The following is a 27,832-nucleotide window of genomic DNA, read 5'->3' as shown; positions in this document are numbered from 1 at the left end:
CGGAGGTAAGTCTTGCCTTTCGTTATAGACTGGCGTGCCTTTGCGTCCTGCGGAGGCATGTTTTGGCAGTGCTGGAGGATCCCAGTCCTAATTGGTTGATGGATTCTCGGTCTTCCGTTCCAAACGGCAAGCAGGGTTAGACGAAGGGAGATAAAGTCAATCTCCTTGTCTCCATTTTTTCTTTTTTGGAGGGATCTTATTGCATTTCAGACCTTCGGAAGAATTGGGTCTCTGACCGGCTGGTCCTGTTGGTGTGTCATTCTTCTTGGGCGTTCACCTGCAGGTGCTGCCCTCATTTACTTTGATCCGGTTAGGATGTATTTTATTTTATTTTGAAAAAGCTCATGTCTTTTATAGTTTTTCCTTTTAGAAAAAAAAATTTCTCTAGGATTTGATACTAGCGATATTGTGGTCGCTTTCTGACACTTCCGCGGAAGTTAAATAAATAATGTTAGGACATTGTTATGTCTATAGTTTATTTTGCCTTTCCCTTCTAGGGCTACAACTTTTCTGTAGCATTGGACAAGTTATAGGGTGCCCTAGGTACCAGGGCTGGTCCTGGTCGGGCACTAGTTTTTGTTCCTTGAGTTCCGTATCTACCACTTGGTACCCGTTGTAACCGGCTAACCTGGTTGGGGTGCTGAGTTGCTTACTCTGATGAAGAGTTTGCTTTCTTGGTTTTGTTTGTTATAGGAGGCCCTTTCGTACCTAGACGTTAGGCCAGTCCTTGTTTATTCCTTTGGGTTGGGCATCAGAGGGGATTTTGCTCAGTCCTTAATGTCCTATTCCTGATGGCTGGCTGGGGTTACTGAGCTTGGATCCTGCCAAGGCTTGCTTTGGGGGTTCCTGACTTTGGTTCGGGAACTAGCATTTTCTCTTGGAAGTTCAGATTTCTTGAAAATCTGTGGTACAAGGTTTAGGTGGTGATTATTCGTCTCCTCTATTGTTATTTTTTCTTGGATTGTCCTTTTTTGAATCCATGGGCGACGATACCTCTTCCTTAATGGGTCGAGGTTGTTTGTGCCTCTTTTTTCCCTTCTTGGGGCTGGTTTTCTGGTCATCTGTTTCGTGAAACTCTGGCCTTTTTCTTCCCATCGGAAAGGGAGCTGGTTGGGGTTCCCATCCTTTTCTTTCCTGAGGGTGGTTCGAGGAATTTTTTAATTCCCTTGTCCTTTCAGACATTGCCAGTCGCTTGGTGCTGGGTCCTTTTGCCTCAAAGTGGTTCCGTCTGCTCTGTTGTACCTTGACCGCGTATCATCAATAGGTTTTGTGGACCTCCCTTGGGTGGGAGGCTTCGCTGAGTTTCCTTAGCTGAGCAGGTAGCCGCTTTCCACTGCTGGCTTTTGGGTACTATCCTTACGTCCATGTTTTTTGGGAAGGAATTGCTCTGCATTTCTTGGAGTTTTTCCTCTGTGAGAGTCCTGGTGCTGTCTACTAGCCTTTAATTAGCTAGTGTTGGCGACTTGCGTCCGATTAGACCTCTTTCACAGAGGGAAGCCTGTGGTTTCATTTGGAGCATAATAAGATGTTATGGTGCTGTTTTTTAGCGCCTCACGGGGGTGGTTTTTATCCCTCGGTCACTCCATCCTGAGTGCGAGTTTGCACTCTATGTAAGGGAGGGGGGTCTACATTTGCAGCTGTGGACTCTCCCCGTTTAAGAAGAAAAACTCAAATTATGTTTACCTGATAATTTTCTTTTCTTCTGACGGGAAGAGTCCACAGCTCCCCACCCGCATTTTTTTTCTTGGGGCGGCCGTAAATTTAATTTTTATTTTTCACCCTGATATTTCTCCTACTGTTCCTTGTTCCCTCGGCAGAATGACTGGGCGATGAGGGAAGTGGGGGAGGTATTTAAGCCTTTGGCTGGGGTGTCTTTGCCTCCTCCTGGTGGCCAGGTTCTGTAATTCCCAAAAGTAATCAATGCAGGTGTGGACTCTCCTCGTCAGAAGAAAAGAAAATTATCATCAGGTAAGCATAATTTGAGTTTTTATTTCAATAGGCAAACTCTACCAACAAATCCAGGAGGAGCAAAGCTAGACTTGTTACTGGAGCAGACAAGGATAGCCACAATAATTATGTTAGAAAACTTAATTTTTTTTGCAGCACCTTATCTAATCATCTTTGCTGAAGCCAATTGGGGACAAATATGTAGCAGGGTTAGGCTTGTGAAACCTGCCATGTGCATTTTAAATTATCAGAATTTATTTTTAGGCTTAAATTACAGTAGATGGAGATAGACAGATGATAGAGATGATGATATATAGGCGATAGATGAGATGTACACATAAATAAACATTTAATGTAGCTGTATCATACAGGTGTGATATGCCATTAGCCAACACAAAACAACAGTTTCTGTTATCCATACATTTATTATGCTTTTAGTTTAATGTTTTTGTTATACCCATTTGGACTAGTTTTAAAAAAAATATATATAATAAAGTCATTTTAAATGGAACTTTGAAAGAATGCATTTTATTTTCTTAAGAACAGTCCAGCAACAATGTTATTGGTTGAGATCACTCAATGGCTTAGCTAAAAGATTGTGCCAATTGCAAGGCTTGTTGTAATAGGAGACTTCCCAAGATGCCAAATAAAAAAAAGAGACAGCAGTATGTGCCACTTACGTTGGGATGCCAGCCCGGGCTAGGACTTCGGCCTTCATGGCATACAGCCTGTCGCTCTTACTGACGCCCAGCTTTATTTTCACTCGGTCATGCAAGTTATTTTCAAAGAAGAAGCCGTTATGGATCACAAACTCAGCATTTGATCGGGTGCCATAAAAAATGTAAATCTGGAGGGTGAGCAAGCACAAAAGATGCGTTCCAAGTTCACGTAACAAACAGCAGTACAAAAAAGGAATAGACTTTCACTAAAAGGTCTGGAATAAAATTAGAACTCCCTGCAGCTATGTTTATCCAACTGTGATAGCAAAATAACAATTATCTGCCTCCCACCCCATAAAAATTATTGTGCAGATAATGCACCAACAGTCTGTCTTTTAAACGCCATAGATGGTTGCATCAAGGAAAACCGTCTATTAAACTACATAAAAACTTACAGCGTAAACCAAATGTTTTTATCTTTTTAGTTCTCATTCTCACATGTACAGCAATAAGAATTACATTATAAAATGTTTTATATTAAAAGCGGCAAAGAATAATGCTTGACAGATATTCTTAACAATCAAACAATTGTTTTTGTTTTGAAATTCGATGTTGTTTAGTATTTGTTTTAGTGTTCACTGCAGGGCAACCAGCTGAATTTACTGACCACCCTGTTAAATTAAAGCAAATATTAACCAAAGAGTAGGGAATATTAATTGTTTACAATGTTTGTTGCACAAATTATCATTAAATCAATTTGTTAAATTATTCAATTAATTTGTGCCTTTGATAGCTTAAAGGGACACCCAAGGTTAAATTAAATTTTCATGATTCAGATACAGCATGTCATTTTAAACAACTTTTCAATTTACTTCCATTACAAAAAAATGTGCAGTGTCTTTTATATTTACACTTTTTGAGTCACCAGATCCTACTGAGCATGTGCAAGAATTCACCGACTATATGTATATGCATTTGTGATTGGCTGATTGCTATCACGTGGTACAAGGGGAGTGGAAATATACATAACTTTGAAATTTGTTATAAAATAAACTACTACTCATTTGAAGTTCAGACTAAGTGCTATTGCATTGTCTTGTTATCTTGATTTGTTGATTATGCAAATCTAATGTGTTGACTGGTCCTTTAAAAAGACAGTCAAGTCCAAAAACCCCCAAAAAACTCATGATTCAAATAGGGCGTGTCATTTTAAACAACTCTTGGTATTCTTAGTGGAAAGCTAAACCTAGGAGGTTCATATGCTAATTTATTAGACCTAGAAGCCCACCTCTTATCTAAATGCATTTTGACAGTTTTTCACCACTAGAGAGCGTTAGTTCATGTGTTTCATATAGATAATATTGAGCTCATGCACCGGAATTTAACAAGGAGTGAGCAATGACTGGCTAAAACACAAGTCTGTCAAAAGTACTGAAATAAGGGGGCAGCCTGATGAGGCTTAGATACAAGGTAATTACCGAGATAAAACGTTTATTAGAACTGTGTTAGTTATGTAAAACTGGGGAATGGGTAATTAAGGGATTGTCTATCTTTTAAAACAACACACATTCTGGTGCTGACTGTTTATAAAAAACAGAAAAACATAATTTATGCTTACCTGATAAATTCCTTTCTTCTGTTGTGTGATCAGTCCACGGGTCATCATTACTTCTGGGATATAACTCCTCCCCAACAGGAAATGCAAGAGGATTCACCCAGCAGAGCTGCATATAGCTCCTCCCCTCTACGTCACTCCCAGTCATTCGACCAAGAATCAACGAGAAAGGAGAAACCAAGGGTGAAGTGGTGACTGGAGTATAATTTAAAAGATATTTACCTGCCTTAAAACAGGGCGGGCCGTGGACTGATCACACAACAGAAGAAAGGAATTTATCAGGTAAGCATAAATTATGTTTTCTTCTGTTATGTGTGATCAGTCCACGGGTCATCATTACTTCTGGGATACCAATACCAAAGCAAAAGTACACGGATGACGGGAGGGATAGGCAGGCTCATTATACAGAAGGAACCACTGCCTGAAGAACCTTTCTCCCAAAAATAGCCTCCGAAGAAGCAAAAGTGTCAAATTTGTAAAATTTGGAAAAAGTATGAAGCGAAGACCAAGTTGCAGCCTTGCAAATCTGTTCAACAGAGGCCTCATTCTTAAAGGCCCAAGTGGAAGCCACAGCTCTAGTAGAATGAGCTGTAATTCTTTCAGGAGGCTGCTGTCCAGCAGTCTCATAGGCTAAACGAATTATGCTACGAAGCCAGAAGGAGAGAGAGGTAGCCGAAGCCTTATGACCTCTCCTCTGACCAGAATACACGACAAACAGGGAAGACGTTTGTCGAAAATCCTTAGTTGCCTGCAAGTAGAACTTGAGGGCACGAACTACATCCAGATTGTGTAGAAGACGTTCCTTCTTTGAAGAAGGATTTGGACACAAGGATGGAACAACAATCTCTTGATTGATATTCCTGTTAGTGACTACCTTAGGTAAGAACCCAGGTTTAGTACGCAGAACTACCTTGTCTGAGTGAAAAATCAGATAAGGAGAATCACAATGTAAGGCTGATAACTCAGAGACTCTTCGAGCCGAGGAAATAGCCATTAAAAACAGAACTTTCCAAGATAACAATTTTATATCAATGGAATGAAGGGGTTCAAACGGAACACCCTGTAAAACGTTAAGAACTAAGTTTAAACTCCATGGCGGAGCAACAGTTTTAAACACAGGCTTGATCCTAGCTAAAGCCTGACAAAAGGCCTGGACGTCTGGATTTTCTGACAGACGCCTGTGTAACAAGATGGACAGAGCTGAGATCTGTCCCTTTAATGAGCTAGCCGATAAACCCTTTTCTAAACCTTCTTGTAGAAAGGACAATATCCTAGGAATCCTAACCTTACTCCAGGAGTAACCTTTGGATTCGCACCAGTATAGGTATTTACGCCATATCTTATGGTAAATCCTTCTGGTGACAGGCTTCCTAGCCTGTATCAGGGTATCAATAACCGACTCAGAAAAACCACGTTTTGATAAAATCAAGCGTTCAATTTCCAAGCAGTCAGCTTCAGAGAAGTTAGATTTTGATGTTTGAATGGACCCTGTATCAGAAGGTCCTGTCTTAGAGGTAGAGACCAAGGCGGACAGGATGACATGTCCACTAGATCTGCATACCAAGTCCTGCGTGGCCATGCAGGCGCTATTAGAATCACTGATGCTCTCTCCTGTTTGATTTTGGCAATCAATCGAGGAAGCAGCGGGAAGGGTGGAAACACATAAGCCATCCCGAAGTCCCAAGGTGCTGTCAAGGCATCTATCAGAACCGCTCCCGGATCCCTGGATCTGGACCCGTAGCGAGGAAGTTTGGCGTTCTGGCGAGACGCCATGAGATCTATCTCTGGTTTGCCCCAACGTCGAAGTATTTGGGCAAAGACCTCCGGATGAAGTTCCCACTCCCCCGGATGAAAAGTCTGGCGACTCAAGAAATCCGCCTCCCAGTTCTCCACTCCCGGGATGTGGATTGCTGACAGGTGGCAAGAGTGAGACTCTGCCCAGCGAATTATCTTTGATACTTCCATCATTGCTAGGGAGCTTCTTGTCCCTCCTTGATGGTTGATGTAAGCTACAGTCGTGATGTTGTCCGACTGAAACCTGATAAACCCCCGAGTTTTTAACTGGGGCCAAGCCAGAAGGGCATGGAGAACTGCTCTTAATTCCAGAATGTTTATTGGCAGGAGACTTTCCTCCTGATTCCATTGTCCCTGAGCCTTCAGAGAATTCCAGACAGCGCCCCAACCTAGTAGGCTGGCGTCTGTTGTTACAATTGTCCAGTCCGGCCTGCTGAATGGCATCCCCCTGGACAGATGTGGCCGAGAAAGCCACCATAGAAGAGAGTTTCTGGTCTCTTGATCCAGATTCAGAGTAAGGGACAAGTCTGAGTAATCCCCATTCCACTGACTCAGCATGCACAATTGCAGCGGTCTGAGATGTAGACGTGCAAAGGGTACTATGTCCATTGCTGCTACCATTAAGCCGATCACCTCCATGCATTGAGCTACTGACGGGAGTTGAATGGAATGAAGGACACGGCATGCATTTAGAAGCTTTGTTAATCTGTCTTCTGTCAGATAAATCTTCATTTCTACAGAATCTATAAGAGTCCCCAAGAATGGAACTCTTGTGAGAGGAAAAAGAGAACTCTTCTTTTCGTTCACTTTCCATCCATGCGACCTTAGAAATGCCAGAACTAACTCTGTATGAGACTTGGCAGTTTGAAAGCTTGAAGCTTGTATCAGAATGTCGTCTAGGTACGGAGCTACCGAAATTCCTCGCGGTCTTAGTACCGCCAGAAGGGCACCCAGAACCTTTGTGAAGATTCTTGGAGCCGTAGCCAATCCGAATGGAAGAGCTACAAACTGGTAATGCCTGTCTAAGAAGGCAAACCTTAGATACCGGTAATGATCTTTGTGAATCGGTATGTGAAGGTAAGCATCCTTTAAATCCACTGTGGTCATGTACTGACCCTTTTGGATCATGGGTAAGACTGTCCGAATAGTTTCCATTTTGAACGATGGAACTCTTAGGAATTTGTTTAGGATCTTTAAATCCAAGATTGGCCTGAAAGTTCCCTCTTTTTTGGGAACCACAAACAGGTTTGAGTAAAACCCTTGTCCTTGTTCCGACCGCGGAACCGGATGGATCACTCCCATTAATAACAGATCTTGTACACAGCGTAGAAACGCTTCTTTCTTTATCTGGTTTGTTGACAACCTTGACAGATGAAATCTCCCTCTTGGGGGAGAGAATTTGAAGTCTAGAAGGTATCCCTGAGATATGATCTCTAGCGCCCAGGGATCCTGAACATCTCTTGCCCAGGCCTGGGCGAAGAGAGAGAGTCTGCCCCCCACTAGATCCGGTCCCGGATCGGGGGCCCTCGGTTCATGCTGTCTTTGGGGCAGCAGCAGGTTTCCTGGCCTGCTTGCCCTTGTTCCAGGACTGGTTAGGTTTCCAGCCTTGTCTGTAACGAGCAACAGCTCCTTCCTGTTTTGGTGCAGTGGAAGTTGATGCTGCTCCTGCTTTGAAATTCCGAAAGGGACGAAAATTAGACTGTCTAGCCTTAGCTTTGGCTTTGTCTTGAGGCAGGGCGTGGCCCTTACCTCCTGTAATGTCAGCGATAATTTCTTTCAAACCGGGCCCAAATAAAGTTTGCCCCTTGAAAGGTATATTAAGTAATTTGGACTTAGAAGTTACATCAGCTGACCAGGATTTTAGCCACAGCGCCCTACGTGCCTGAATGGCGAATCCTGAGTTCTTAGCCGTAAGTTTGGTTAAATGTACTACGGCCTCCGAAATGAATGAATTAGCTAGTTTAAGGACTCTAAGCCTGTCCGTAATGTCGTCCAGCGTAGCTGAACTAAGGTTCTCTTCCAGAGACTCAATCCAAAATGCTGCCGCAGCCGTAATCGGCGCGATGCATGCAAGGGGTTGCAATATAAAACCTTGTTGAACAAACATTTTCTTAAGGTAACCCTCTAATTTTTTATCCATTGGATCTGAGAAAGCACAGCTATCCTCCACCGGGATAGTGGTACGCTTAGCTAAAGTAGAAACTGCTCCCTCCACCTTAGGGACCGTTTGCCATAAGTCCCGTGTGGTGGCGTCTATTGGAAACATCTTTCTAAATATTGGAGGGGGTGAGAACGGCACACCGGGTCTATCCCACTCCTTAGTAACAATTTCAGTTAGTCTCTTAGGTATAGGAAAAACGTCAGTACTCGCCGGTACCGCAAAGTATTTATCCAACCTACACAATTTTTCTGGTATTGCAACAGTGTTACAATCATTAAGAGCCGCTAAAACCTCCCCTAGTAATACACGGAGGTTCTCCAATTTAAATTTAAAATTTGAAATATCTGAATCCAATCTGTTTGGATCAGAACCATCACCCACAGAATGAAGCTCTCCGTCCTCATGTTCTGCAAGCTGTGACGCAGTATCAGACATGGCCCTAGTATTATCAGCGCACTCTGTTCTCACCCCAGAGTGATCACGCTTGCCTCTTAGTTCTGGTAATTTAGCCAAAACTTCAGTCATAACAGTAGCCATATCTTGTAATGTTATCTGTAATGGCCGCCCAGATGTACTAGGCGCCATAATATCACGCACCTCCCGGGCGGGAGATGCAGGTACTGACACGTGAGGCGAGTTAGTCGGCATAACTCTCCCCTCGCTGTTTGGTGAAATTTGTTCAATTTGTACAGATTGGCTTTTATTTAAAGTAGCATCAATACAGTTAGTACATAAATTTCTATTGGGCTCCACCTTGGCATTGGAACAAATGACACAGATATCTTCCTCTGAATCAGACATGTTTAACACACTAGCAATAAACTTGCAACTTGGTTACAATCTTATTTAACAAAAACGTACTGTGCCTCAAAGAGCACTAAACGATTAAATGACAGTTGAAATAATGAACTGAAAGACAGTTATAGCATCAATCCTTAAAAACAACACAACTTTTAGCAAAGGTTTGTTCCCATTAGTAAAGTAACAATAATTAAATTTGAAACATAAAAATTACAGAGCAACGTTTTTAATCACAGTCAATATATAAGTCTCACAGCTCTGCTGAGAGAATCTACCTCCCTCCAAAGAAGTTTGAAGACCCCTGAGATCTGTTAGAGATGAACCGGATCATGCAGGAAATACAAGAGTAACTGACTGGAATTTTTTGATGCGTAGCAAAGAGCGCCAAAAACGGCCCTTCCCCCTCACACACAGCAGTGAGAGAGAAACGAAACTGTCACAATTAAAACAAGCAACTGCCAAGTGGAAAAATAATGCCCAAATATTTATTCACTCAGTACCTCAGAAAATGCAAACGATTCTACATTCCAGCAAAAACGTTTAACATAATAAATACCTATTAAAAGGTTTAATGTACTTTTAACAGAGTAATTCCGGTGAAATACCATCCCCAGAATACTGAAGTGTAGAGTATACATACATGTCATTATAACGGTATGGCAGGATTTTCTCATCAATTCCATTCAGAAAATAAAAACTGCTACATACCTCAATGCAGATTCATCTGCCCGCTGTCCCCTGATCTGAAGCTTTTACCTCCCTCAGATGGCCGAGAAACAGCAATATGATCTTAACTACTCCGGTTAAAATCATAGTAAAAACTCTGGTAGATTCTTCTTCAAACTCTGCCAGAGAGGCAATAACACGCTCCGGTGCTATTGTAAAATAACAAACTTTTGATTGAAGTTATAAAAACTAAGTATAATCACCATAGTCCTCTCACACATCCTATCTAGTTGCTGGGTGCAAGAGAATGACTGGGAGTGACGTAGAGGGGAGGAGCTATATGCAGCTCTGCTGGGTGAATCCTCTTGCATTTCCTGTTGGGGAGGAGTTATATCCCAGAAGTAATGATGACCCGTGGACTGATCACACATAACAGAAGAAATGTTATTATATTTTAAATTATTGCACTGCCCCACCCAGATACTTTGTAATGTCACCCGGCTGGTATATTATTGCATATAGATATACGTGGAACACTTTGGCAGTAAATGTCTTTTTACAGCACAATACAAATGATCAGAGATTGTTCTTACCTGTTCTCCTTCCTTAAAGTCCTGCAATGCTACACACTCGCAGCGGTCATCTTCTAAATTGTATCCAGTAGTTATCTAACCAAGGAAAATGTAATGAATAAAGATTAAAACTCATTAGACACTATTTTACCTGGAGCAAGTTTGTCTCTTTAGAAAGCATAAAACATTAATGAAAAATCATTCAGTGAGATGCTCTTTCCACCTGACGTGACAGGTTTGGACTTGAATATTTTATGAAACCTACTGAGGATAACAAATACTTGTGAATAAACTGTATCCCCATTCCACACCTGCTTACTTGGATGAAGACTCAGGATTCAGTCTAAGCTGTGAAAAAAATTGCTTGGTACAGAGCACAAAATAAATTAACAAGGTAAAGAAGGTCATCTAATATTTTGGTTTCATACTTTGTTTTATAAAGGGAAACTATGCACAACAGAGGCTGTATCACTTGAGCGATTCTGACCTATGGAAAAGCATTTCTGAAGCTGCTTATTTCCATGGGTGATACTAAGGTGCCCCCGCACACATGCAGAGTCCTAGCCACTGGGAGCACGCAGTCTTGCCGAACACAGATTGAATCACCTGGCACATGCTTTTCCCTAAAACACAGTCACTCAGCCGATGCAAGCTCAGATTGGCTGCATCAGCCCTGCCTTCTTATAAATAAAAAAAAAAAGTGCCAGAATAGAGTTTAGTTTAAATTCAACCAATCACTTCCAAAATTCCTTCTAAAAAAAAAGGTAAACCCTACTGCGATCTATTATTTTGCACTGAAACAAAGAAGATATAGTGAACGAGGTACTAACACAAGTTATGCTTTTTTTGGAGAGCATTAAAATAATGGTTACATTACATCCTAGCTTATATTTCCTTTGAGGAATATGGCAAGGTACAACACAAACCATACAAGTAGGGAATATCTATTCAAACACTTCAGAGCATTTATATAAAAAGTCTAAGTTTTTTGGCATTTTAATGACGTTGCTACAAGGTCCATTTAAAAACAGTTAATCGAGCACAAGGCCCCACAATGCAGCCCTGCAGAGCTTTCCCATGCACCTAACTGCAGATATATATAATTTTGTGTGGTCCACATAATAAAAATGTTCTACGTGGAAGAAACTCCTATGCTGAGGAATGGATTAAAGGGACAGTCTAATCAAAATTAAAGGGATTACTGAACCCAAATTTGTTTCTTTCTTGATTCAGATGGAGCATGCAATTTTAAGAAACTTTCTAATTTACTACTTTATATCAATTTTTCTTTGTTCTCTTGGTATCTTTATTTGGAAACGCAGGAATGCAAGTTTACGAGCCGGCCCAACAACTGTTTTATAAGTACTGGCAGGCAGCTCCCAGTACCTTAGATGGCACCTAACAGAGGGGGAGGTTTAGAGAGCTGTTTTGGAGGTAAGGGGGGGGGGGGGGGGGGGGAGATCCTACACTGGTGAAATATATATATAAAAAAGCCTTATTTTTTCATACCAGCAGACTGTCTGCCAGTACCTAAGATGGCGTTTTACAAAGCCATATATGTCTTATATTTCTGAACAAAGGGGATGCCAGAGAAACGTTTACAAACATTTGTGCCACGATTGCACAAGCAGTATGTAAATAATTTCTGCGAGAAACCCAAAGTTTGTTAAAAAATTACCACATTTTTTTTTTTTGATGGCATTTGGCGGTGACATGGTGGCATGAAATATACCAAAATGGGCCTAGATCAATACCTTGGTCTGCCAATCAGAAATAATCCTGTTAAAAGAATAGCGGTGTTAAAACAGTATTTTGAGAATTTGCATATCTAATTTGCATAACTTTCCCAGAATTCTCTTGTGCATTGGTAACATTGTATATGAGGTATTTGTGGGGAAAAGCAAGTGGGGATTCTTGCCTAGATGTGCTAATTTCCTATGCAAATATTTACATTGATTTCATTTTGAGACATGGAGGATTTTAAATTTCTGTTTTATTTCCCCCCATAATATTAATGAATGAAGAAAATTGGTGTAAATGCACTCTCACCAACTCTTGCAACTTGTCAGGGTGCTATGAAGTTAATTGCAGAAATGTAGAAAAGAAGCACTCACTGAACTTACTCCAACAGTGTCAAAAGTTTAATGGAATATAGTTATCAAGAGAATAAAACAAATTAGATAATAGAAGTAAATTAGAAAGATGTTTAAAAATGCATTCTCTTTCTAAATCATGAAAGAAAAAATGTGGGTATCATGGCCCTTTAAATACAGCGTGTCATATATACAGAAAACATAATTTATGCTTACCTGATAAATTCCTTTCTTCTGTTGTGTGATCAGTCCACGGGTCATCATTACTTCTGGGATATTATCTGCTCCCCTACAGGAAGTGCAAGAGGATTCACCCAGCAGAGTTGCTATATAGCTCCTCCCCTCTACGTCACCTCCAGTCATTCGACCAAAGACCAACGAGAAAGGAGAAGCCAAGGGTGTAGTGGTGACTGGATTATAATTTAAAAAATATTTACCTGCCTTAAAAAACAGGGCGGGCCGTGGACTGATCACACAACAGAAGAAAGGAATTTATCAGGTAAGCATAAATTATGTTTTCTTCTGTTATGTGTGATCAGTCCACGGGTCATCATTACTTCTGGGATACCAATACCAAAGCAAAAGTACACGGATGACGGGAGGGATAGGCAGGCTCATTATACAGAAGGAACCACTGCCTGAAGAACCTTTCTCCCAAAAATAGCCTCCGAAGAAGCAAAAGTGTCAAATTTGTAAAATTTGGAAAAAGTATGAAGCGAAGACCAAGTTGCAGCCTTGCAAATCTGTTCAACAGAGGCCTCATTCTTAAAGGCCCAAGTGGAAGCCACAGCTCTAGTAGAATGAGCTGTAATTCTTTCAGGAGGCTGCTGTCCAGCAGTCTCATAGGCTAAACGAATTATGCTACGAAGCCAGAAGGAGAGAGAGGTAGCCGAAGCCTTATGACCTCTCCTCTGACCAGAGTACACGACAAACAGGGAAGACGTTTGTCGAAAATCCTTAGTTGCCTGCAAGTAGAACTTGAGGGCACGAACTACATCCAGATTGTGTAGAAGACGTTCCTTCTTTGAAGAAGGATTTGGACACAAGGATGGAACAACAATCTCTTGATTGATATTCCTGTTAGTGACTACCTTAGGTAAGAACCCAGGTTTAGTACGCAGAACTACCTTGTCTGAGTGAAAGATCAGATAAGGAGAATCACAATGTAAGGCTGATAATTCAGAGACTCTTCGAGCCGAGGAAATAGCCATTAAAAATAGAACTTTCCAAGATAACAATTTTATATCAATGGAATGAAGGGGTTCGAACGGAACACCCTGTAAAACGTTAAGAACTAAGTTTAAACTCCATGGCGGAGCAACAGTTTTAAACACAGGCTTGATCCTAGCTAAAGCCTGACAAAATGCCTGGACGTCTGGATTTTCTGACAGACGCTTGTGTAACAAGATGGACAGAGCTGAGATCTGTCCCTTTAATGAGCTAGCCGATAAACCCTTTTCTAAACCTTCTTGTAGAAAGGACAATATCCTAGGAATCCTAACCTTACTCCAGGAGTAATCTTTGGATTCACACCAGTATAGGTATTTACGCCATATTTTATGGTAAATCTTTCTGGTAACAGGCTTCCTAGCCTGTATCAGGGTATCAATAACCGACTCAGAAAAACCACGTTTTGATAAAATCAAGCGTTCAATTTCCAAGCAGTCAGCTTCAGAGAAGTTAGATTTTGATGTTTGAATGGACCCTGTATCAGAAGGTCCTGTCTTAGAGGTAGAGACCAAGGCGGACAGGATGACATGTCCACTAGATCTGCATACCAAGTCCTGCGTGGCCATGCAGGTGCTATTAGAATCACTGATGCTCTCTCCTGTTTGATTTTGGCAATCAATCGAGGAAGCAGCGGGAAGGGTGGAAACACATAAGCCATCCTGAAGTTCCAAGGTGCTGTCAAAGCATCTATCAGAACCGCTCCCGGATCCCTGGATCTGGATCCGTAGCGAGGAAGTTTGGCGTTCTGGCGAGACGCCATGAGATCTATATCTGGTTTGCCCCAACGTCGAAGTATTTGGGCAAAGACCTCCGGATGAAGTTCCCACTCCCCCGGATGAAACGTCTGGCGACTCAAGAAATCCGCCTCCCAGTTCTCCACTCCCGGGATGTGGATTGCTGACAGGTGGCAAGAGTGAGACTCTGCCCAGCGAAAACATAATTTATGCTTACCTGATAAATTCCTTTCTTCTGTTGTGTGATCAGTCCACGGGTCATCATTACTTCTGGGATATTATCTGCTCCCCTACAGGAAGTGCAAGAGGATTCACCCAGCAGAGTTGCTATATAGCTCCTCCCCTCTACGTCACCTCCAGTCATTCGACCAAAGACCAACGAGAAAGGAGAAACCAAGGGTGTAGTGGTGACTGAATTATAATTTAAAAAATATGCACCTGCCTTAAAAACAGGGCGGGCCGTGGACTGATCACACAACAGAAGAAAGGAATTTATCAGGTAAGCATAAATTATGTTTTCTTCTGTTATGTGTGATCAGTCCACGGGTCATCATTACTTCTGGGATACCAATACCAAAGCAAAAGTACACGGATGACGGGAGGGATAGGCAGGCTCATTATACAGAAGGAACCACTGCCTGAAGAACCTTTCTCCCAAAAATAGCCTCCGAAGAAGCAAAAGTGTCAAATTTGTAAAATTTGGAAAAAGTATGAAGCGAAGACCAAGTTGCAGCCTTGCAAATCTGTTCAACAGAGGCCTCATTCTTAAAGGCCCAAGTGGAAGCCACAGCTCTAGTGGAATGAGCTGTAATTCTTTCAGGAGGCTGCTGTCCAGCAGTCTCATAGGCTAAACGTATTAAGCTACGAAGCCAAAAAGAGAGAGAGGTAGCAGAAGCCTTTTGACCTCTCCTCTGTCCAGAATAAACGACAAACAGGGAAGAAGTTTGGCGAAAATCTTTAGTTGCCTGCAAGTAGAACTTGAGGGCACGAACTACATCCAGATTGTGTAGAAGACGTTCCTTCTTTGAAGAAGGATTTGGACACAAGGATGGAACAACAATCTCTTGATTGATATTCCTGTTAGTGACTACCTTAGGTAAGAACCCAGGTTTAGTACGCAGAACTACCTTGTCTGAGTGAAAGATCAGATAAGGAGAATCACAATGTAGGGCTGATAACTCAGAGACTCTTCGAGCCGAGGAAATAGCCATTAAAAATAGAACTTTCCAAGATAACAATTTTATATCAATGGAATGAAGGGGTTCAAACGGAACACCCTGTAAAACGTTAAGAACTAAGTTTAAACTCCATGGCGGAGCAACAGTTTTAAACACAGGCTTGATCCTAGTTAAAGCCTGACAAAAGGCTTGGATGTCTGAATTTTCTGACAGACGCCTGTGAAACAAGATGGACAGAGCTGAAATCTGTCCCTTTAATGAGCTAGCCGATAAACCCTTTTCTAAACCTTCTTGTAGAAAAGACAATATCCTAGGAATCCTAACCTTACTCCAGGAGTAATCTTTGGATTCACACCAGTATAGGTATTTACGCCATATTTTATGGTAAATCTTTCTGGTAACAGGCTTCCTAGCCTGTATCAGGGTATCAATAACCGACTCAGAAAAACCACGTTTTGATAAAATCAAGCGTTCAATTTCCAAGCAGTCAGCTTCAGAGAAGTTAGACTTTGATGTTTGAATGGACCCTGAATCAGAAGGTCCTGTCTTAGAGGTAGAGACCAAGGCGGACAGGATGACATGTCCACTAGATCTGCATACCAAGTCCTGCGCGGCCATGCAGGCGCTATTAGAATCACTGATGCTTTCTCCTGTTTGATTTTGGCAATCAATCGAGGAAGCAGCGGGAAGGGTGGAAACACATAAGCCATCCTGAAGTTCCAAGGTGCTGTCAAAGCATCTATCAGAACCGCTCCCGGATCCCTGGATCTGGATCCGTAGCGAGGAAGTTTGGCGTTCTGGCGAGACGCCATGAGATCTATCTCTGGTTTGCCCCAACGTTGAAGTATTTGGGCAAAGACCTCCGGATGAAGTTCCCACTCCCCCGGATGAAGAGTCTGGCGACTCAAGAAATCCGCCTCCCAGTTCTCCACTCCCGGGATGTGGATTGCTGACAGATGGCAAGAGTGAGACTCTGCCCAGCGAATTATCTTTGATACTTCTATCATTGCTAGGGAGCTTCTTGTCCCTCCTTGATGGTTGATGTAAGCTACAGTCGTGATGTTGTCCGACTGAAACCTGATGAACCCCCGAGTCTTTAACTGGGGCCAAGCTAGAAGGGCATTGAGAACTGCTCTCAATTCCAGAATGTTTATTGGCAGGAGACTTTCCTCCTGACTCCATTGTCCCTGAGCCTTCAGAGAATTCCAGACAGCGCCCCAACCTAGAAGGCTGGCGTCTGTTGTTACAATTGTCCAGTCCGGCCTGCTGAACGGTATCCCCCTGGACAGATGTGGCCGAGAAAGCCACCATAGAAGAGAGTTTCTGGTCTCTTGATCCAGATTCAGAGTGGGGGACAAATCTGAGTAATCCCCATTCCACTGACTCAGCATGCACAATTGCAGCGGTCTGAGATGTAGGCGTGCAAAGGGAACTATGTCCATTGCTGCTACCATTAAGCCGATCACCTCCATGCATTGAGCTACTGACGGGAGTTGAATGGAATGAAGGACACGGCATGCATTTAGAAGCTTTGTTAATCTGTCTTCTGTCAGATAAATCTTCATTTCTACAGAATCTATAAGAGTCCCCAAGAATGGAACTCTTGTGAGAGGAAAGAGAGAACTCTTCTTTTCGTTCACTTTCCATCCGTGCGACCTTAGAAATGCCAGAACTAACTCTGTATGAGACTTGGCAGTTTGAAAGCTTGAAGCTTGTATCAGAATGTCGTCTAGGTACGGAGCTACCGAAATTCCTCGCGGTCTTAGTACCGCCAGAAGGGCACCCAGAACCTTTGTAAAGATTCTTGGAGCCGTAGCCAATCCGAATGGAAGGGCTACAAACTGGTAATGCCTGTTTAAGAAGGCAAACCTTAGATACCGGTAATGATCTTTGTGAATCGGTATGTGAAGGTAAGCATCCTTTAAATCCACTGTGGTCATGTACTGACCCTCTTGGATCATGGGTAAGATTGTCCGAATAGTTTCCATTTTGAACGATGGAACTCTTAGGAATTTGTTTAGGATCTTTAAATCCAAGATTGGCCTGAAAGTTCCCTCTTTTTTGGGAACCACAAACAGGTTTGAGTAAAACCCTTGTCCTTGTTCCGACCGCGGAACCGGATGGATCACTCCCATTAATAATAGATCTTGTACACAGCGTAGAAACGCGTCTTTCTTTATTTGGTTTGTTGACAACCTTGACAGATGAAATCTCCCTCTTGGGGGAGAGGATTTGAAGTCTAGAAGGTATCCCTGAGATATGATCTCTAGCGCCCAGGGATCCTGGACATCTCTTGCCCAAGCCTGGGCGAAGAGAGAGAGTCTGCCCCCCACTAGATCCGGTCCCGGATCGGGGGCCCTCGGTTCATGCTGTCTTTGGGACAGCAGCAGGTTTACTGGCCTGCTTGCCCTTGTTCCAGGACTGATTAGGCTTCCAGCCTTGTCTGTAACGAGCAACAGCTCCTCCCTGTTTTGGTGCAGTGGAAGTTGGCGCTGCTCCTGCTTTGAAATTCCGAAAGGGACGAAAATTAGACTGTCTAGCCTTAGCTTTGGCTTTGTCTTGAGGTAGAGCGTGGCCCTTACCTCCTGTAATGTCAGCAATAATTTCTTTCAAACCGGGCCCAAATAAAGTTTGCCCCTTGAAAGGTATACTAAGTAATTTGGACTTAGAAGTTACATCAGCCGACCAGGATTTTAGCCACAGCGCTCTGCGTGCCTGAATGGCGAATCCTGAATTCTTAGCCGTAAGTTTGGTTAAATGTACTACGGCCTCCGAAATGAATGAATTAGCTAGTTTAAGGACTCTAAGCCTGTCCGTAATTTCGTCCAGCGTAGCTGAACTAAGGTTCTCTTCCAGAGACTCAATCCAAAATGCTGCCGCAGCCGTGATCGGCGCGATGCATGCAAGGGGTTGTAATATAAAACCTTGTTGAATAAACATTTTCTTAAGGTAACCCTCTAATTTTTTATCCATAGGATCTGAAAAAGCACAGCTATCCTCCACCGGGATAGTGGTACGCTTAGCTAAAGTAGAAACTGCTCCCTCCACCTTAGGGACCGTTTGCCATAAGTCCCGTGTGGTGGCGTCTATTGGAAACATCTTTCTAAATATTGGAGGGGGTGAGAACGGCACACCGGGTCTATCCCACTCCTTAGTAACAATTTCAGTTAATCTCTTAGGTATAGGAAAAACGTCAGTACTCGCCGGTACCGCAAAGTATTTATCCAACCTACACATTTTCTCTGGTATTGCAACAGCGTTACAATCGTTGAGAGCTGCTAAGACCTCCCCTAGTAATACACGGAGGTTTTCCAATTTAAATTTAAAATTTGAAATATCTGAATCCAATCTGTTTGGATCAGAACCGTCACCTACAGAATGAAGCTCTCCGTCCTCATGCTCTGCAAGCTGTGACGCAGTATCAGACATGGCCCTAGAATTATCAGCGCACTCTGTTCTCACCCCAGAGTGATCACGCTTGCCTCTTAGTTCTGGTAATTTAGCCAAAACTTCAGTCATAACAGTAGCCATATCTTGTAATGTTATCTGTAATGGCCGCCCAGATGTACTAGGCGCCATAATATCACGCACCTCCCGGGCGGGAGATGCAGGTACTGACACGTGAGGCGAGTTAGTCGGCATAACTCTCCCCTCGCTGTTTGGTGAAATTTGTTCAATTTGTACAGATTGGCTTTTATTTAAAGTAGCATCAATACAGTTAGTACATAAATTTCTATTGGGCTCCACCTTGGCATTGGAACAAATGACACAGGTATCTTCCTCTGAATCAGACATGTTTAACACACTAGCAATAAACATGCAACTCGGTTACAATTTCATTTAATAAAAACGTACTGTGCCTCAAGAAGCACTAAACGATTAAATGACAGTTGAAATAATGAACTGAAAAAACAGTTATAGCATCACTCTTAACAAACAACACAACTTTTTAGCAAAGGTTTGTTCCCATTAGTAAAATAACACTAATTAAATTTTAAACAACGTTTTAAATCACAGTCACTATATAAGTCTCACAGCTCTGCTGAGAGAATCTACCTCCCTTCAAAGAAGTTTGAAGACCCCTGAGTTCTGTTAGAGATGAACCGGATCATGCAGAAAAACTGACTGGAAATTTTTGATGCGTAGCAAAGAGCGCCAAAAACGGCCCCTCCCTCTCACACACAGCAGTGAGAGAGAAACGAAACTGTCATAATTAACACAAGCAAACTGCCAAGTGGAAAATAATGCCCAAATACTTATTCACTCAGTACCTCATTAATGCAAACGATTCTACATTCCAGCAAAAACGTTTAACATGAAAAATACCTAATAAAAGGTTTAATGTACTTTTACAGAGTAATTCCGGTGAAATACCATCCCCAGAATACTAAAGTGTAGAGTATACATACATGTTCATTATAACGGTATGGCAGGATTTTTTCATCAATTCCATTCAGAAAATAACAACTGCGACATACCTCAATGCAGATTCAACTGCCCGCTGTCCCCTGATCTGAAGCTTTTACCTCCCTCAGATGGCCGAGAAACAGCAATATGATCTTAACTACTCCGGTTAAAATCATAAGAAAAACTCTGGTAGATTCTTCTTCAAACTCTGCCAGAGAGGTAATAACACGCTCCGGTGCTATTGTAAAATAACAAACTTTTGATTGAAGTTCTAAAAACTAAGTATAATCACCATAGTCCTCTCACACCTCCTATCTAGTCTTTGGGTGCAAGAGAATGACTGGAGGTGACGTAGAGGGGAGGAGCTATATAGCAACTCTGCTGGGTGAATCCTCTTGCACTTCCTGTAGGGGAGCAGATAATATCCCAGAAGTAATGATGACCCGTGGACTGATCACACATAACAGAAGAAATATCTTTGATACTTCCATCATTGCTAGGGAGCTTCTTGTCCCTCCCTGATGGTTGATGTAAGCTACAGTCGTGATGTTGTCCGACTGAAACCTGATGAACCCCCGAGTTTTTAACTGGGGCCAAGCTAGAAGGGCATTGAGAACTGCTCTCAATTCCAGAATGTTTATCGGCAGGAGACTTTCCTCCTGACTCCATTGTCCCTGAGCCTTCAGAGAATTCCAGACAGCGCCCCAACCTAGTAGGCTGGCGTCTGTTGTTACAATTGTCCAGTCCGGCCTGCTGAATGGCATCCCCCTGGACAGATGTGGCCGAGAAAGCCACCATAGAAGAGAGTTTCTGGTCTCTTGATCCAGATTCAGAGTGGGGGACAAATCTGAGTAATCCCCATTCCACTGACTCAGCATGCACAATTGCAGCGGTCTGAGATGTAGGCGTGCAAAGGGTACTATGTCCATTGCTGCTACCATTAAGCCGATCACCTCCATGCATTGAGCTACTGACGGGAGTTGAATGGAATGAAGGACACGGCATGCATTTAGAAGCTTTGTTAATCTGTCTTCTGTCAGATAAATCTTCATTTCTACAGAATCTATAAGAGTCCCCAAGAATTGAACTCTTGTGAGAGGAAAGAGAGAACTCTTCTTTTCGTTCACTTTCCATCCATGCGACCTTAGAAATGCCAGAACTAACTCTGTATGAGACTTGGCAGTTTGAAAGCTTGAAGCTTGTATCAGAATGTCGTCTAGGTACGGAGCTACCGAAATTCCTCGCGGTCTTAGTACCGCCAGAAGGGCACCCAGAACCTTTGTGAAGATTCTTGGAGCCGTAGCCAATCCGAATGGAAGGGCTACAAACTGGTAATGCCTGTTTAAGAAGGCAAACCTTAGATACCGGTAATGATCTTTGTGAATCGGTATGTGAAGGTAAGCATCCTTTAAATCCACTGTGGTCATGTACTGACCCTTTTGGATCATGGGTAAGATTGTCCGAATAGTTTCCATTTTGAACGATGGAACTCTTAGGAATTTGTTTAGGATCTTTAAATCCAAGATTGGCCTGAAAGTTCCCTCTTTTTTGGGAACCACAAACAGGTTTGAGTAAAACCCTTGTCCTTGTTCCGACCGCGGAACCGGATGGATCACTCCCATTAATAATAGATCTTGTACACAGCGTAGAAACGCGTCTTTCTTTATTTGGTTTGTTGACAACCTTGACAGATGAAATCTCCCTCTTGGGGGAGAGAATTTGAAGTCTAGAAGGTATCTCTGAGATATGATCTCTAGCGCCCAGGGATCCTGGACATCTCTTGCCCAAGCCTGGGCGAAGAGAGAGAGTCTGCCCCCCACTAGATCCGGTCCCGGATCGGGGGCCCTCGGTTCATGCTGTCTTAGGGGCAGCAGCAGGTTTCCTGGCCTGCTTGCCCTTATTCCAGGACTGGTTAGGTTTCCAGCCTTGTCTGTAACGAGCAACAGCTCCTTCCTGTTTTGGTGCAGTGGAAGTTGATGCTGTTCCTGCTTTGAAATTCCGAAAGGGACGAAAAATAGACTGTCTAGCCTTAGCTTTGGCTTTGTCTTGAGGTAGAGCGTGGCCCTTACCCCCTGTAATGTCAGCAATAATTTCTTTCAAACCGGGCCCAAATAAAGTTTGCCCCTTGAAAGGTATATTAAGTAATTTGGACTTAGAAGTTACATCAGCCGACCAGGATTTTAGCCACAGCGCCCTACGTGCCTGAATGGCGAATCCTGAATTCTTAGCCGTAAGTTTGTTAAATGTACTACGGCCTCCGAAATGAATGAATTAGCTAGTTTAAGGACTCTAAGCCTGTCCGTAATGTCGTCCAGCGTAGCTGAACTAAGGTTCTCTTCCAGAGACTCAATCCAAAATGCTGCCGCAGCCGTAATCGGCGCGATGCATGCAAGGGGTTGCAATATAAAACCTTGTTGAACAAACATTTTCTTAAGGTAACCCTCTAATTTTTTATCCATAGGATCTGAAAAAGCACAGCTATCCTCCACCGGGATAGTGGTGCGCTTAGCTAAAGTAGAAACTGCTCCCTCCACCTTAGGGACCGTTTGCCATAAGTCCCGTGTGGTGGCGTCTATTGGAAACATCTTTCTAAATATTGGAGGGGGTGAGAACGGCACACCGGGTCTATCCCACTCCTTAGTAACAATTTCAGTTAATCTCTTAGGTATAGGAAAAACGTCAGTACTCGCCGGTACCGCAAAGTATTTATCCAACCTACACATTTTCTCTGGTATTGCAACAGTGTTACAATCATTAAGAGCCGCTAAGACCTCCCCTAGTAATACACGGAGGTTTTCCAATTTAAATTTAAAATTTGAAATATCTGAATCCAATCTGCTTGGATCAGAACCGTCACCTACAGAATGAAGCTCTCCGTCCTCATGCTCTGCAAGCTGTGACGCAGTATCAGACATGGCCCTAGAATTATCAGCGCACTCTGTTCTCACCCCAGAGTGATCACGCTTGCCTCTTAGTTCTGGTAATTTAGCCAAAACTTCAGTCATAACAGTAGCCATATCTTGTAATGTTATCTGTAATGGCTGCCCAGATGTACTAGGCGCCATAATATCACGCACCTCCCGGGCGGGAGATGCAGGTACTGACACGTGAGGCGAGATAGTCGGCATAACTCTCCCCTCGCTGTTTGGTGAAATTTGTTCAATTTGTACAGATTGGCTTTTATTTAAAGTAGCATCAATACAGTTAGTACATAAATTTCTATTGGGCTCCACCTTGGCATTGGAACAAATGACACAGGTATCTTCCTCTGAATCAGACATGTTTAACACACTAGCAATAAACATGCAACTCGGTTACAATCTTATTTAACAAAAACGTACTGTGCCTCAAGAAGCACTAAACGATTAAATGACAGTTGAAATAATGAACTGAAAAACAGTTATAGCATCACACTTTAAAAACAACACAACTTTTTAGCAAAGGTTTGTTCCCATTAGTAAAATAACACTAATTAAATTTTAAACATAAAAATTACAGAGCAACGTTTTAAATCACAGTCACTATATAAGTCTCACAGCTCTGCTGAGAGAATCTACCTCCCTTCAAAGAAGTTTGAAGACCTCTGAGTTCTGTTAGAGATGAACCGGATCATGCAGAAAATACAAGAGTAACTGACTGGAAATTTTTGATGCGTAGCAAAGAGCGCCAAAAACGGCCCCTCCCTCTCACACACAGCAGTGAGAGATAAACGAAACTGTCATAATTAAAACAAGCAAACTGCCAAGTGGAAAAATAATGCCCAAATATTTATTCACTCAGTACCTCATTAATGCAAACGATTCTACATTCCAGCAAAAACGTTTAACATGAAAAATACCTATTAAAAGGTTTAATGTACTTTTACAGAGTAATTCCGGTGAAATACCATCCCCAGAATACTAAAGTGTAGAGTATACATACATGTTCATTATAACGGTATGGCAGGATCTTTTCATCAATTCCATTCAGAAAATAAAAACTGCTACATACCTCAATGCAGATTCAACTGCCCGCTGTCCCCTGATCTGAAGTTTTTTACCTCCCTCAGATGGCCGAGAAACAGCAATATGATCTTAACTACTCCGGTTAAAATCATAAGAAAAACTCTGGTAGATTCTTCTTCAAACTCTGCCAGAGAGGTAATAACACGCTCCGGTGCTATTGTAAAATAACAAACTTTTGATTGAAGTTCTAAAAACTAAGTATAATCACCATAGTCCTCTCACACCTCCTATCTAGTCTTTGGGTGCAAGAGAATGACTGGAGGTGACGTAGAGGGGAGGAGCTATATAGCAACTCTGCTGGGTGAATCCTCTTGCACTTCCTGTAGGGGAGCAGATAATATCCCAGAAGTAATGATGACCCGTGGACTGATCACACATAACAGAAGAAATAACCTATAACAAGGTACAAATAGTGAAGCATAATTACATAGTGATACAACGTGTTAGTTAAAAGTGATGCGATCTGTGTAAATGCAGGGAATCGCAAAATAAGCGACGCCGTGGTGGGGGTGCGGGGTCAATGCACGTCCATCCTGAACCGGAACAATAATAAAGCCAGCTGAGTGCTCCTTCTGAGCTGTTAGATAATTGATTGGCTGTGACAGACAACACCCCTAATTGTGATTGACTGATCTTATGCACCCAAAACAAAGTCAAGCATGCGATCTGACAGATCATCATAAGTACATATTAGTTAAACCTACCAGAGCCACCCTCAAAGTCAATAATAATGTGACTAACCGACATTTTAATACACTAACATGCCCCCTTCATGGTAACAGCCGTCCCGGCGATCGAAATCGTGACATAGCACAGCCCTCAAAGAGACCACCCAGGTCTCAATGTCCAATCATAACTAACTATGTTAATCACCTGATCCAGCAACACTGTAGCCAAGTGTCATAAAAATAAACCTACCGTTGCTTATGCATACTAACACCGCGATCACAGGTAGTTGAAAGGATGTGTCTGACAGCACCCCACAGAGTGGTTATCTGGCGCTACAAAACCAAAACAGAAACCGATCTCCCAGATCGTGCTGTACTCATACTAAGTTATAATAGACCGATATACAACATTATAGTAGTAGCTGTCCCCGCAAACGTCATCGTTCCATGGTACCGCCTACAAAAGTTCCTCATAAGCCTTAATGCCAAATCATAACCCACTATATCTATAACCTGGTCTAGCAGTGCTGTCACATACACTAAAACACTCACACCAGTGCAAATGTTCATGATACCAGATCGAATCATATACAAAAATAATACAAACATTAAAAGGAACATTATGCTGTTACTGTTACGCAAAGTGAACCTACCAGCTTGTTATGTTAATATCACCGTGTTTACACACCTAAGTGCATCGTAACTGAGAAAGACATCCCCAATCGACCAACCTAGAGCCTATCAGTGCTACAGTGAGATACAACGCCCCACCGTGGGCGTGTACTAACATCTCACAAAGTGGTGAAACTAGTCACAATACCAGAGAATATGTTCATATAGTGGAAACCAACAAGGATAGACAGAGTATTGGTTCAATGCCACTATTCCATCCTCCAAAGTCAACCCATAGGGTGCAAATACCCGCCCCCTATCAGCATTGGACCAATGTCTACACAGGCCAAATAAAGCCACAGATTCAATCACAACGTTGTGAGAACCTAAAATGACAGCTAACCACCACATTAAAGGAGTCCATATATATATATATATATATATATATATATATATATATATATATATATATATATATATATATATATATATATATATATATATATATATATATATATAGTTTTGACAGGTAAATAAAAAAAAAAAACAAGGCTCTATTTCTGGTTAAATGGAGTGATTAGCAAAAATGCTAAAAATTCTCTGGTAATTTCGGCAAGTTTTTGTCTGGAAGTAGTGAAAGGGTTAAAATTTCATGATTCAGATAGGACATGCGATTTTATACAACTTTCCAATGTACTTTTATCAAATTTGCTTTGTACTCGTGGTATTCTTTGTTGAAAGCTAATCTAAGGTAGGCTTAAACCGATTTCTAAACTGTTAAAAACGACCTCTTATCTCAGTGCATTTTTACAGTTTCACAGTGCTAGTTCATGTGTGCCACATAGACAATAGTGTGCTCACTCCCGTTAAGTTATTTAAGAGTCTGCACCGATTGGCTAAAATGCAAGTCTGTCAAAAGAACCAAAATATGTGGGCAGTCTGCAGAGGCATAGATACAAGGTTGTCACAGAAGTAAAAACAGAATTTATGTTTACCTGATAAATTTCTTTCTCCAACGGTGTGTCCGGTCCACGGCGTCATCCTTACTTGTGGGATATTCTCCTCCCCAACAGGAAATGGCAAAGAGCCCAGCAAAGCTGGTCACATGATCCCTCCTAGGCTCCGCCTACCCCAGTCATTCGACCGACGTTAAGGAGGAATAATAGCATAGGAGAAACCATATGGTACCGTGGTGACTGTAGTTAAAGAAAATAAATTATCAGACCTGATTAAAAAACCAGGGCGGGCCGTGGACCGGACACACCCTTGGAGAAAGAAATTTATCAGGTTAAAATAAATTCTGTTTTCTCCAACATAGGTGTGTCCGGTCCACGGCGTCATCCTTACTTGTGGGAACCAATACCAAAGCTTTAGGACACGGATGAAGGGAGGGAGCAAATCAGGTCACCTAAATGGAAGGCACCACGGCTTGCAAAACCTTTCTCCCAAAAATAGCCTCAGAAGAAGCAAAAGTATCAAACTTGTAAAATTTGGTAAAAGTGTGCAGTGAAGACCAAGTCGCTGCCCTACATATCTGATCAACAGAAGCCTCGTTCTTGAAGGCCCATGTGGAAGCCACAGCCCTAGTGGAATGAGCCGTGATTCTTTCGGGAGGCTGCCGTCCGGCAGTCTCGTAAGCCAATCTGATGATGCTTTTAATCCAAAAAGAGAGAGAGGTAGAAGTTGCTTTTTGACCTCTCCTTTTACCTGAATAAACAACAAACAGGGAAGATGTTTGTCTAAAATCCTTTGTAGCATCTAAATAGAATTTTAGAGCGCGAACAACATCCAAATTGTGCAACAAGCGTTCCTTCTTTGAAACTGGTTTCGGACACAGAGAAGGTACGATAATCTCCTGGTTAATGTTTTTGTTAGAAACAACTTTTGGAAGAAAACCAGGTTTAGTACGTAAAACCACCTTATCTGCATGGAACACCAGATAAGGAGGAGAACACTGCAGAGCAGATAATTCTGAAACTCTTCTAGCAGAAGAAATTGCAACTAAAAACAAAACTTTCCAAGATAATAACTTAATATTAACGGAATGTAAGGGTTCAAACGGAACCCCCTGAAGAACTGAAAGAACTAAATTGAGACTCCAAGGAGGAGTCAAAGGTTTGTAAACAGGCTTGATTCTAACCAGAGCCTGAACAAAGGCTTGAACATCTGGCACAGCTGCCAGTTTTTTGTGAAGTAACACCGACAAGGCAGAAATCTGTCCCTTCAGGGAACTTGCCGATAATCCTTTTTCCAATCCTTCTTGAAGGAAGGATAGAATCCTAGGAATCTTAACCTTGTCCCAAGGGAATCCTTTAGATTCACACCAACAGATATATTTTTTCCAAATTTTGTGGTAAATCTTTCTAGTTACAGGCTTTCTGGCCTGAACAAGAGTATCGATAACAGAATCTGAGAAACCTCGCTTCGATAAAGTCAAGCGTTCAATCTCCAAGCAGTCAGCTGGAGTGAAACCAGATTCGGATGTTCGAACGGACCCTGAACAAGAAGGTCTCGTCTCAAAGGTAGCTTCCAAGGTGGAGCCGATGACATATTCACCAGATCTGCATACCAAGTCCTGCGTGGCCACGCAGGAGCTATCAAGATCACCGACGCCCTCTCCTGATTGATCCTGGCTACCAGCCTGGGGATGAGAGGAAACGGCGGGAACACATAAGCTAGTTTGAAGGTCCA

The 27,832-nt window shown here is 42.3% G+C and overlaps 1 protein-coding gene across 1 annotated transcript in view; it reads right to left on the bottom strand.

Moving 5' to 3' along the window:
* SETD3 (SET domain containing 3, actin histidine methyltransferase) overlaps positions 1-27,832 on the bottom strand; it is a 400,546-nt gene that overhangs the window by 81,557 nt on the left and 291,157 nt on the right. The window contains exons 9-10 of the mRNA XM_053697484.1: positions 10,237-10,311; positions 2,628-2,794 (exon numbers count right to left, since the gene is read on the bottom strand). Of these exons, the coding sequence (XP_053553459.1) occupies positions 2,628-2,794; positions 10,237-10,311 (242 nt within the window). The remainder of the gene's footprint in view (positions 1-2,627; positions 2,795-10,236; positions 10,312-27,832) is intronic.

Source organism: Bombina bombina, chromosome 1 (genome assembly GCF_027579735.1).
Source record: "Bombina bombina isolate aBomBom1 chromosome 1, aBomBom1.pri, whole genome shotgun sequence".
Taxonomy (NCBI): Eukaryota; Metazoa; Chordata; class Amphibia; order Anura; family Bombinatoridae; genus Bombina; species Bombina bombina.
This window is presented reverse-complemented; position numbering and strand designations above follow the sequence as displayed.